Below are 12,357 nucleotides of genomic sequence, written 5' to 3'. Positions count from 1 at the left end.
GGGTTGGGGGTAGATTTAGGGGTAGGGTTAGATGTAGGGTTAGGGTTGGGTTAGGGGTAAGGGTTAGGTTGGGGTAGGGTTAGGTGCAACGTGGTTCTGAACTCGGCAGACCATGACTGATTCCAGCAGTGGGATGAATGAACTGATATCAGCTGAGGAAGCAGCGGATGGATACAATTTGTCCCAGTACGTTGAGGGATGAGGAGAAATCCATCAAGGATAACCAGACAAGATCAAGGTCCTCCAGACTCGAATAGGATGATAGAATCTTACAGCACAGTGGAGGCCATTTGGCCCATCTTGCCTGTGCCAGCTCTTTGAAAGAGTTATCTGATTGGACCCGCTCCCCAATGCATTTCCTTCAAGTAACCACCCAATTCCTTTTTGAAAAGTACTATTTAAACTGGCCATGCATTCCATATTATAGTACCCATCGCAGAAAACTTCCTCAGCTCCACTCTGGTTCTTTTTGCCAACCATCTTAAATCTGTCTGGTTGAGTTACTGACCCACTTGCCAGTGGAAGTGGTTCCTCTTTATTTTCTCTGTCAAAATCCTTCACAACTTTGAACACCTAGAGCCATAGGACCATAGAAAAGTTACGGTGCAGAAAGAGGCCATTCAGCCCATCGTGTCTGCACCACTATTATATTTCCCTTAACCTTCTGCAGACACTCATTGGTTAGAATTAAATATGAAGAATTTGTACTTGGATAAGGTACAAAGTAGAGGGTGAGTAAGCATGGGGAAGGGACTACTACTATTCTTGGTGGAATGGCACAGCAGAGCTGAGAGGAGAAAATGTAGAGTCCTCACATGGTGACTGGTGACAGTTGTGGTCCGCCATTTCCACAAGCTTGGAAATATTCCTCCCTTTTCAGCTGTATCTCTGCTGTGCGTTTGATCAGTAATAATTATTTTGCAGGTGTTAATGAGAACTCCACAGTGCAAGAGTTTTATAATTAAAAGCAATGAAAATAAAAGCAACAACAAACCGCAGTTAATTAGCACTTAGCCAGTCCTTTGTGACTCACTCTGCTTCATTGCCTGTCTAAAACCATTCACAAAGGAGCCCAGGGCAGATACAGATGCAGAAGGAACAAATGCAATCATTTTGTGCCTGCCAATTTTCCACCTTCCCAGAACCGATGTTCCCATGCACAGCTCACCAGCAGAACGGTAAAAACTGACTCAGGCCTCTTACCGTCAAGAATGGGCAGCATTGGTCATTCTTCCCCCCACCCCCCCACCCCACCCCCGCACTGATCCCTGCCAGCCTGACCTGTCAGCAGTTAAAATCACCTCTCCCAATCTACCTTCAATATTCATGGCTTATTCCCAGGATCCCAAAGCAATTCCTCCCCTTCTGCAGCTCCCTCTTCTTCCTACGATCTACAGCGGGACTCTCCCTCCTACAGCATTAAGGCCAAATGCAGACCCCAAGACTTGCCCTCCTGGGTCCCAATCCAAGGGCAACATGGTCCTATTTGTGTTTACCTTTGTTACTTCCTGTTTACATTTCATGTGCCTGAATGTTTGGAAAGGGTTGTTATTCCCGCTGGTGCCTCATTGGTGTCTAGATCAGAACACCATTTTATGGCCCAATCCTGCTGGCAGGATTGTCCAGTCTCGAAGTCCATGGAGTTCTGAGCGGCCCACCGAATTTTATGGCCCCACCCCCGCTGTGACAGGACAGTAAAATTCCACCACGAGATCTAAGGCCAGAAATTTCCCCCCATCAGGGGAGTTGTGTGGGGGTTGGGCAGGGGCGGGCGCGAACCTGATTGGCACCCTCGATCAGGGACGTGCCGCCATTTTATGTGGGCGGGACGATCACATGAGCTGGGACATGTCAAAGAGTAAATGTATAAATTTTTATTAGATTTTAAAACACTTCATGAAACCTCATCCTGCCCATGGATGAGGTTTCATGAAAATTGCGAAGGCCGCCTGGGCTCTTCGCCAGCCCCCCCCCGCCAACCTTAAGTTTGGACGGGTAGCTCATTAAATTGAATTAATTAGGTTTTAAATGGCCTTACTAGACCTTTGACAGTTCGGCAGACGCGCCCGCTGAAATGAAAATCTAAATGATGCGTAGTGATGTCGGGACGCCCGCCCAACACCACACACGTCATTTTAGGCATCAGCGAGCAGGCCCCGCCCTTGCTCACCGACAGGAAAATTCTTCCCTACAAGTCTCAGCAGCTTGAGCTATCTACAAATGGATAGGAAAGTAGGTTAACTTAGCACAGACCAGGGATCGAATCTTTGGCCTTCAAATCTCTGAGGCAATATTGGTATGGAAGACCAGTATTGCACCTTTCTGTTTACTTTGCATACAGGCAGGTCCTGCACAGTATCTTTACTGTGCAGGAGGCCATTTGGCCCATCGAGTCTGCACTGGCTCTGAAAAAGCATTCCACCTAGTCCCACTCCTGTGCGTTATCCTCTAACCTTGCACATTCTCTCTTTTTAGGTAGCAATGAGATAAACGACTAGTTAATCTATTTTGTTTAAATGACTGATATTGACCATGGAACAAAGTTCTTTGCTCTATTTCAAAGCGTCATGGGATCTTTTACGTGCACCTGGATAGGCAACGCCTCCAACAGCTCAGCACTCACTTGGCACTAGCTTAGATTTTTCAAAATCTAGGCCATTGCAGTACCTCGGGAGGAGGTGCAGCAGGGTCCCAGGTGTCAGCTTCTGGATGACCTGTTGAGTGGAAGTCCTGTCTGCCTTCTCAGGTGGACGTAAAACAAACCTAACGATACTATGTCAGAGAAGGGCAGCTAGCTCTGTCTTGTGTTAGCTCAATATGAAGCCTTCAACCAACATCGCTTAAAAATAGATCAATGAGATCACTAACGTCGCTGTTTGCTGCGGGTAACTTGGCTCTTACTTTTCCTACATTACAACAGTGACTACACTTCGAGATGTGCTTCACTGGCTGTAAAAGCGCTGACATCCTAGGGTCCGGAAAGGCGATATATAAATGCAAGTTACTGATATAATTAACAGCAATTCTGGCTCGGCCGGCTGGGGTCGTTGTTTACAGTCCCCTTTGGGCGGAAACAGCCCCGTCAAGCTCCGCCTCCCAGAAACTTTGCTTTCACTTTCAACTCAGTTGTTTGGCCTTTTATTTTAAATCTGGTCTGAGATTTATTTTTCCAACTTTAAATATTTTGTTCATGGCGATCTTTAAAAAGAACCCTGAAATCAGAACTGGGCCTTATTAGCATTTGTTTAAAAACATAACCACGATTTTAAAGCAATGTTTTAAGTTTTACATTTCTTTTGTTAGTTTGGACTAGAGCTTTAAGAAGCAGGGCTGTTCGGAACAATCTGGGTTCTTTAAATAGAATTGAAAGTGATTTTTTTAGATTCTGGTCGGTTGTACACAAAGGGCATTCTGCATCATTTGAATTAAGTCCTTCTCGAGTCGATAATTAATCTTTAATCCCCTTCTATTTCCGTCCTCTATCTGCAGAGCAGGGTCGCTACCCACCCCGCGCGATGTCCGACAGCCTCAAGCCCCGCCTGGTGTCCCTCTGCCATCGGAAAGTGCCTCTCACCCCCTTCGGGTGCCTGTGGATCCCGTGTAGCAACCGCTTCGTCTGCCTGGGGACAGCCCCCGGGGCACCAAGCAGGGGAATCATCGGGGTGTACGGGACAACGAGCGGGGAGATCAGAGACGTGCATACGGTAACTCTTTGTTTTATTCTCCTCTGTATTTTCTTGTGATCCATGTTGCGAATGTTGGGAAAAGAAGGAAAATGTTACAGGGCGATGGGAGAATGTTACAATGTTGCAATTCCCAGGGGACGAATGGCTACATTGCAACCAGGGATCCCTGTACAACGGATTCACTGGTCCTGCAACATTTGGCAAGAACCAGATCTCATCTCGACTGTCAGAATAGAGCAATTAATTGGTGCCAGGCGAGAGGTTTAGACAGAAGCAAAAAATTCTACAGATGCTGGAAATGGGAAATCAAAACAGAAAATGCTGCAATCCCAGCGGGTCAGGCAGCATCTGTGGAGGGAGAAATAAGACTTATTAACGTTTTAGTTTGATGACCTTTTATCAGAACTGGAAAGGGATTCAACAGGCCCTGATTTCTCAGATTTGGGGATTTTCCCCCAATGTGACATTCGATGTATCTTGTCAATTCCCACTTGCGTCGATTTCGATTACTCGGAAACTGACAAATGTTTCTGGATTTTGTTTTAGGCGTTGTTTATTTTTTTCTCCCTGAGGGCACAGGTTTCTTGCCACCGGCCATGTCCTGCCCACTGCCTTGCCAGGGGTGGAGTTAAGTTTAGTAGAAGGTGGGGAGAAAGAAACCATGGAACCCAAGATCCAGTGAACTTGGCAGGACCGCGGCTGGGAATCGGGGAATGCTGAGATATTCAGTCTGAAGGCTGAACTGGGAATCGCGCAGACCCACAGATCAGGCCAAGCCAGAAGGTCAAAAGTTCCTGAGTGTGAAATGGAGATGAGGTGGCATCAAAATGCACCAGTTACAGCAAAGGCAGCAATATCCTGGCTGTGGTGCTCCAGATCTGTGCTCCAGAACTAGCTACATCCCCTAGCCAAGCTGTTTCAGCACAGCTACAACACCGGCATCTACCCAACAATGTGGGAAATTGCCCAAGTAGATCCTATCCATAGAAAGCATCATCCCAGCCAATGACCTATTGGTTCTATCCATGCACTCTCCTTCTTCAGCATAGTAATGGAGTGGGGTTGTCAACAGTGGTACAAACTCTTACACTTACTCACTAGTAAACTGCTCACCAATGCTCAGCTTGTGTTCTGCCAGGACCACTTGGCTCCAGGCCTCATTACAGCCTTGGTCCAAACGTAGGCAAAAGAGTTGAATTCCACAGATGAAGTGAGACTGCCTTGACATCAAGGTAGCAGTGGACCTAATCAAGGGGCCCTGGCAAAATTGAAGTTACTGACATTCGAGGTGCGGGGATGGGTTGGATGAAGGGGGGCGGGGGCATGAAATTTTCCACTGGCTGCAGTAATAACTAGCTCAAAGGAAGATGGTTGTGGTTATTGGAGGCCAATCATCTCAGCCCCAGGTCATCGATTCAGGAGTTCCCCTGGAGAGTGACCTCGGCCCAACCATCTTCAGCTGCTTCACCAATCGTCTTCTCCCCATCACAGGGTCAGAAATGGGGATGTTTGCTGATGATTGCAGCATTCAATCCATTTGCAACTGTTAAGATAATGAAGCAGTCTGTACCTACCTGGAGCAAGAATGGACAATATCCAGGCTTGGGGCTGATAAGTGGCAAGTAACATTCGCACCACACAAGTGCCATGAAGTGACCATCTCCAACAATGGCATTATTATCACCAAATTCCCCCACAATCAACATTCACAGGATCACTATTGACTAGAATGTGACTGGACCAGCTTCATAAATACTGTGGCTACAAGAGCAGGCTGGAGGCTGGGAATTCTGCAGCAAATGATTCAACTGCTGACTTCTCAAAGTCTGTCCAACATCTAGAAGGTACTGGTCAGGAGTGTGAGGGAATACCGTTCACTTGCCTGAATGGGTGCAGCTCCAATAATGCTCAAGAAACTCGACACCATCTAGAACATGGCAATCTGCTTGTTTGGAAACTCATCCACCAACCAAAATATCTACCCCTTCCACCATTATAGACTCCACAGGACATTAGGAGTCACAGGTATTGTCTAAAGAACAAGGAGATCAGCTGACTCAGCACATTCTCAGGTTTGAAACTTAGGATCTTTGGTCAGCATGTCCACACTGGACTGTGCAGTCACCAGCTGAGCCACATGACGATTAAACTTGCAGTATAATAGTTACTGTGGCGACTGTATCAGATTACTTCCAACTGTTACATTGTCGCAGAAACATGTGGGAGAAGATTGCACTATAAATATCTATAAAATTGCTGCACTGTGTACATTCTCATTGAAGGATGGCAAGTTTTATATGACCCATCTTTCCTGTCAATTGAGAAATTTGTAATTTTTCATATATCTGCTTCCGATTTTGTTTTTGGAACCTTCCTGGAGGAGTTACTATGGCTGGAGGAAAGGCAAAGATAGCAAATGATAAAATAACTTAAAATGTGTCAGTGGTCATTCCTTCTCATTGTTCTGCAGTTTTGCCTGAGTTCTAATTTAAAGGGGTGATGACTATTTAAAGGAGTAAGTGTTGGATAAGACATTTTCCCTCTCTTTCCCACTGAATAGGGGCCATGAATGTTGATAATCTTGTGTGTTTGTTTTGGGACTTTTAGACTCGCTTTCTACATCTAACATTCCTGAATCTACACAGTTTCTATAATCTACCTTTGCGGAGTTATATATACACAAGAGCTAAAAAAAGATATAATGTATGGTAGGCTTACACTCCAGTGCAGTATTGAGAAAATGCTACACTACCAGAGGTGCTATCTGTCTCTCAAGTGGAGTTAATATATACCATGGCGCTATTTCGAAAAGAGCCTGGTTCCTGGCCAATATTTACCCCACAGTCAACATCACAAAACCAGATTATCTAGTTATTTTAATGCTTTTTGTGGGAGCTTGCTGTGCACAAATTGGCTGCCACATTTTCTATATTACAACAGTAACTGCACTTGAAAAAGCACTTAATTGGCTGTGAAGCCCTTTGGGATGTCCTGAGGCCATGAAACGTGATATATAAATGCAAGTAAAAACAGAAAATGCTGGAAAAACTCAGCAGGTCTGGCAGCATCTGTGGAGAGAGAAACAGAGTTAACGTTTCAAGTCTGTATGACTCTGAAGAAGAGTCATAAATGTTAAAACGTTTAAATGTCAAAAGCATTAACTCTGTTTCTGTCTCCACAGATGTTGCTAGTCCTGCTGAGGTTCTCCAGCACTTTCTGTTTTTATTTCAGATTTCCAGCATCTGCAGTATTTTGCTTTTATATAAATGCAAGTATTTATTTTCCGATCATTGCTGTTTGGAAGATCGTGCTGTGTGCAAATCGACTCATGTGTCTCATGAATGAGGTACCCTATACACTTTGGATCACTGTAACACATTGTAATAGTAAGTAATTTGAGAGATTTCTGAGTGGTGTGATCAGGTGCTATGTAAGCACAAGTCTTTCTTTAGGCATTGAAGAAGGTAAAGTCATCAAATTTCTTTTTCAATTCATTCTCAGGACAAGGCAAGGCTGGTATTTGTTACCCATCACATTTTGAAGTGTAGTCACAGTTGTGAATGTAGGAAACAAAGCAGCCGATTTGCATACAACAAACTTGCACAAACAGTAAAACAAAGTGAAGAGTATACAATCCAACAGTATACATTATTAGCTGAGTTGAAACATGAATGTTTTATTTTCATTGTTCCTTGCTGATTTCTTGAGTATTCAAGTTGAGAAACAGGTCATCAGTTTCAGTGCCATTAGTTGAGGGATCAATATTGGCCAGGACTCCTCTGCTCTTCTTTGGTATGATCCTTTATGTCCACCTTAGGGAGCAAACAGGCCCTTAGTTTTGCGTCTCATTCAAAAGACACTGCAGCACTCCCTCAGTACTGCACTAGGAGTGACAGCCAAGATTTTGACTTTAAGTCTCTGGAATGGGAATTCGAATAACCAGTACTTGACCTAGTATTAACATAGCTCTGAATTTTCTCTGGACACAGTTCAGATTTGGAAAGACTATTTCCATAATTCCATGCTGGCCATGATTTGAAAATTTCACAAATCTGCTTTGCTGAAACCCAACTCACAACAATGATGTGCTCAAGATGCTAACCAACATGTACCTGCCAAATTTCACAGTATTTGGAACTCTACCAGGCTATGTCACTGTGGTGATTTTCCTACATCTCCAGGGCTCAGACCCACCACAAAAATACTGTGATCTCAGGAAACCTTATTCCTTTCACTTTGTAGATCGAAAAGCCCAGAGCCTTCAGGTGCGGCACATTTGGAGCTACCAGTATGCAACAGAGGCACCTGGCAACAGGAGACTTTGAAGGCAATCTTCACATCTGGTAATAAGTGTAGCTGGTTAGTTAAGTTAAGCTTGGAACTTTCTTCTGCCAACAGCAATTAATGCTTGATCAATTATTGAATTTAAAACTGAGATTGATAGATTTTTGTTAACCAGAAGGATTAAGGGATATGGGGAAAAGACAGGTACATGGAGTTAGGTTACAAGCACTGCATTGGTTGTAAAACACTTGAGATGTCCTATGATTGTGAACATTGCTATATAAAAACTTAAGTCTGTATTCTAAGTGGATTGTTTCTTTTGGGAAGGGTTTGAAGAGGCTTTTAATTTACTGCAGAAGGTTCCTTTCTCTTGGCTATTCACAAGAAAGATTCATAAAACTATCCAAAGTATTTGCGTTTGTCAGCCTCAGATTTAGCACAGACAAAAGCAGCCCATGTCCAAATGCAGCAAGACCTGGACAATATTCAGGCTTGGGCTGACAAGTGACAAGTAACATTCACGCTTACAAGTGTCAGGCAATGACCATCTCCAACAAGAGAGAATATAACCATTGCCCCTTGACATTTAATGGCATTGTCATCACTGAATCCCCCACTGTCAACATCCTGGGGGTTACCATTGACCAGAAACTGAACTGGACTTGCCATATAAATACTGTGGCTACAAGAGCAGGTCAGAGGCTAGGAATCGTGTGGCGAGTAACCCACCTCCTGACTCCCCAAAGCCTGTCCACCATCTACAACGCACAAATCAGGAGTGTGATGGAATACTCCCCATTTTCTTGGATGAGTGCAGCTCCAACAACATTCAAGAAGCTTGACAACATCCAGGACAAAGCAGCCTGCTTGATTGGGCACCACATCCACAAACATTCACTCCTTCCACCACTGGCGCACAGTAGCAGCAGTGTGTGTACCATCTACAAGATGCACTGCAGGAATTCACCAAGGCACCTCAGACAGCACCTTCCAAACCCATGACCATTACCAGCTAGAAGGACAAGTGCAGCAGATAGATGGGAACACCACCACCTGGAATTTCCCCTCTGAGTCACTCACCATTCTGACTTGGAAATATATCACTGTTCCTTCACTGTCGCTGGGTCAAAATCCTGGAACTCCCTTCCAGCACTGTGGATGTACCTACACCACATGGTCTACAGCGGTTCAAGAAGGCAGCTCACCACCACCTTCTCAAGGCCAACTAGATGGGCAATAAATGTTGGCCCAGACAGCAAAGCCCACATCCCATGAATGAATTTTTAAAAAATTCTTTGCTTCAAAGTTGATCTTCAGTGCAACTTCTTTTATGATCTCATTTCTGTGTTCAGTGCCAGGATGCTGCCTGAACCCATTAAGCTTCCCATGGGAGCTCAATAGTTGTTAAATATCTGCATGGTTGTTAATTCAACTGGGGTGAGACTGTGCATGTGGAGTCTGTTGGTATAGTATAGATAGGTCAACAACTGCAGTTCACCATTCGACAAGTTCCATTCAGGGTAAGGAACCACACAAGACATGCATAAGGGTGTAAACAGGTGTAATAGAGACCATTTTAACTGTGGGTTGACATTGCTGTAATCAGGATGTGGAAGATGGTTTCAGTTATGTGAGCGGGGCAGAATTCATTATGTAAAAGCAGAATCCAGGTGCTTATAGAAACTGGCACCCTTGTCCCAGTAGGAGTTGGAAATCCCTCCCAGATTGACTTGGATTGATCCAGAATTAGAGAATGACCATCTGGAAACACTCCTGCAAGCGGCTGCTGCAGACAGACGTGCAACAACAGAAGCACTGGAACACATCCAGGGTGCAGTGGAACCAAGAAAACTGGGATAAATATTGCAGTTTCTGGAGGATTATGGGTATTGTGGCCTCCATTGCTTTGACCTTCTGGCCAGTGATGGGCCGGTGGGGGTGGGGCGGTTGGAGGTGGGAGGTCATGTGATGTGAACTCCTGGGTTATGGTCCAATAATAACAACAACTTGCATTTATATAGCATTTTACCATAACATAGGGGGTTTTTGACCCAACGGGGATATTGACACAGGTTGGGAAATTAGCAACACACACATCACTCTCCCACACCTTCTACAGTGTAAGTGCAATTATAAGAGAATCTAAAAGCTCACCTGTTGTTATCCCATAGGAACCTGGAGGCATCTGAAGCTCCACTCTACACAGCTAAAGCACATCGAGAAATCATTAACTGCATCGATGGTGTAGGTGGGCTTGGAATCGGACAGGGGGCCCCAGAGATAGTCACGGGCAGCAGGGATGGTAAGTACTTGTATAAACAGTTTGGCAATTGAACCAGAGGGGAGATGTGCAATTTTTTTTTGTGTGCTGCCTGGGAGCAGGTTCACTAATAACTTTCAAAAAGGAATTGGATAAATACTTGAAAAGTAGAAATTTGCAAGGCTTTGGGGCTGGAGTAGGGAATGGGATTAATTGAATGGCTCTTTCAAAGAGTGACACAGGCACAATGGGCTGAATGGGCTCCTCCTCAGCTCTATGGAATCAAGATTTGGCACTAATCTCTTTCTAACCCAGGACCTCAAACTATCCATAAGCAAAATGCTGCAGATACTCAAAATCCAAAATAAAAACAGAAAACGTTGAAAGTACTCAGTAGGTCAGGCAGCGTCTGTGGAGAGAGAAACCAAGTTAACGTTTCAGGTTGATAACCTCTTGTCAAACTAGGCAGCTCTTTTACACTCTTCTTTTTACCAGCCGCAAGCTTTTAAAACCCAGGTTTGAGTAAAGGGGGTAAGAACTCAGAAGATCTGCCCTTTCGAGTGAAATAGGTCATATTATTAAACCACCGCAAATGAGGGTCACTGTTGATGAGAGAAACTTGACTGGTTGATAGGAGAGTAGATAATAGCATACAGGGCCACGGGTCAAGTGCTAGAAAATGGGATTAGAATAGGTAGATGCTTGATGGCCGGCACGGACACAATGGGCCGAAGGGCCTGTTTCTGTGCTGTATAACCCTATGACTCTATCATGTTCCTACCACTTATGCAAATCTGCACTATTTATGTGGTGACCATATCAATTTGAATATTAGATAAATGGATGCCAGAAGTTCCCTCACTGATACAGCTCTTCCACCCAGAATGTAATCCGTGCCTTTTCTACATCGTGAGGCCCTGCTGCTCGCCTACCCAGTCTCCCCACTTCCACCTTCCATAGTTCGCAGCTCATTCAGAACACTGCTCCTCAAGCCCGTAGCCTTGCAAACCTCGGCAGTTCCACCTCTGTGCTTCTCATCAGGATGCAATGGCTCCCTGTTCCCTTTCAGTTTACTGCACACATATTAGGAGGGCCTGACAATGAAACGTACACCAATTTTACAGTGGGCCAGGCAAAAGGGGCCTGTTGAAGCATCTTGCTTAAGGACATCACCTCTGTCAATGCCGGACGCCCTCTGTGTCACGCTGAAATGTCTGCCCAGTCCAGCATGTGCAAGCTTTGCTATCACAAGTCACTACAGGATAAAGCTTCAATCTATTCTACATTGATTCCCAGAAGGGGAACCTTTTGCAGGAACGTGGGAAAAGGGCAGGGGGATAAGTGTAATTGGATAGCTTTTCCAAAGAGCTAAGACAGGTATGATGGATTGAATGGTCACTTTCTGTGTTGTGAGTTTCTGTAGTTCTCTCTCCGGTTGATAGTAACCAATCTAGGTATTTTACTTTAGGATTTAGCCATGAATGAGTGAACAGCGCTGCAACTCTTTCCAAACCTCCAGTCCTGTGAAATTTAAACATTTAATAGAGGTATTCAAAACTATGAAAGGTTTTGACAGAGTAAATAAGAAAGTGTTTGCACTGGCAGAGGGTCTGTAACCTGAAGACACAGATTTAAGATAATTGGCAGAAGAATCTGAGAGGCGATGAGAGATTGTTTTAAGCAGTGAGTTGTTGCGATCTGGAATTCACTGCCTGAAAGGGTGGTGGAAGCAGTTTCAAAGGGGAATTAAAAATTGGATTGGGGAAAGAACTGGGGTGTAGGACTAATTGGATAGTTTTCAGAGAGCTGACTCAAGGACAATGGGCTGAATGGCCTCCTTAAATTTTTTATTGTTCTTTGAAACAAGGGCAAGCCAGCAAGTGAGAAATATGAGTAAAAATAGAACTGAGCTACCTGAGCTTTGACAGTAAAAGTTAATGATTAAGGGTTATAAAGGGTTATAAACTGTTCCCTGGCTGGCTTTAGGAGCCAAATTATGGCTCAAATCCTCGGAGTGCAGTTTGATAATACAACCTGTTCACTCTGAACCAAGACCGCTATCAACTGAGCCAAGCTGACTCAGGCTGATTCAGGAGCTGATCTATCAGATTCTCATCAATTGGGATG

The 12,357-nt window shown here is 44.5% G+C and overlaps 1 protein-coding gene across 4 annotated transcripts in view; it reads left to right on the top strand.

Moving 5' to 3' along the window:
• The window catches only part of LOC144671357 (dynein axonemal assembly factor 10-like), a 64,827-nt gene that overhangs the window by 48,129 nt on the left and 4,341 nt on the right, over positions 1 to 12,357 (top strand). For 2 of the 4 annotated variants that reach the window (XM_078533217.1, XM_078533216.1), the window contains 3 exons: positions 3,490 to 3,704; positions 7,929 to 8,029; positions 10,142 to 10,272. In XM_078533217.1, the coding sequence (XP_078389343.1) occupies positions 3,516 to 3,704; positions 7,929 to 8,029; positions 10,142 to 10,272 (421 nt within the window). In that variant the 5' untranslated portion in view covers positions 3,490 to 3,515. Of the gene's footprint in view, positions 1 to 2,674; positions 2,886 to 3,125; positions 3,370 to 3,489; positions 3,705 to 7,928; positions 8,030 to 10,141; positions 10,273 to 12,357 lie in introns of those variants that run through there. The other 2 variants (XM_078533214.1, XM_078533215.1) reach the window with 2 other exon arrangements.

This window comes from Cetorhinus maximus, chromosome 32 (assembly GCF_964194155.1).
Source record: "Cetorhinus maximus chromosome 32, sCetMax3.hap1.1, whole genome shotgun sequence".
NCBI classification, from domain to species: domain Eukaryota; kingdom Metazoa; phylum Chordata; class Chondrichthyes; order Lamniformes; family Cetorhinidae; genus Cetorhinus; species Cetorhinus maximus.
Note: the sequence above shows the minus strand (reverse complement) of the source record. Positions and strands in the feature narration are given on the sequence as shown.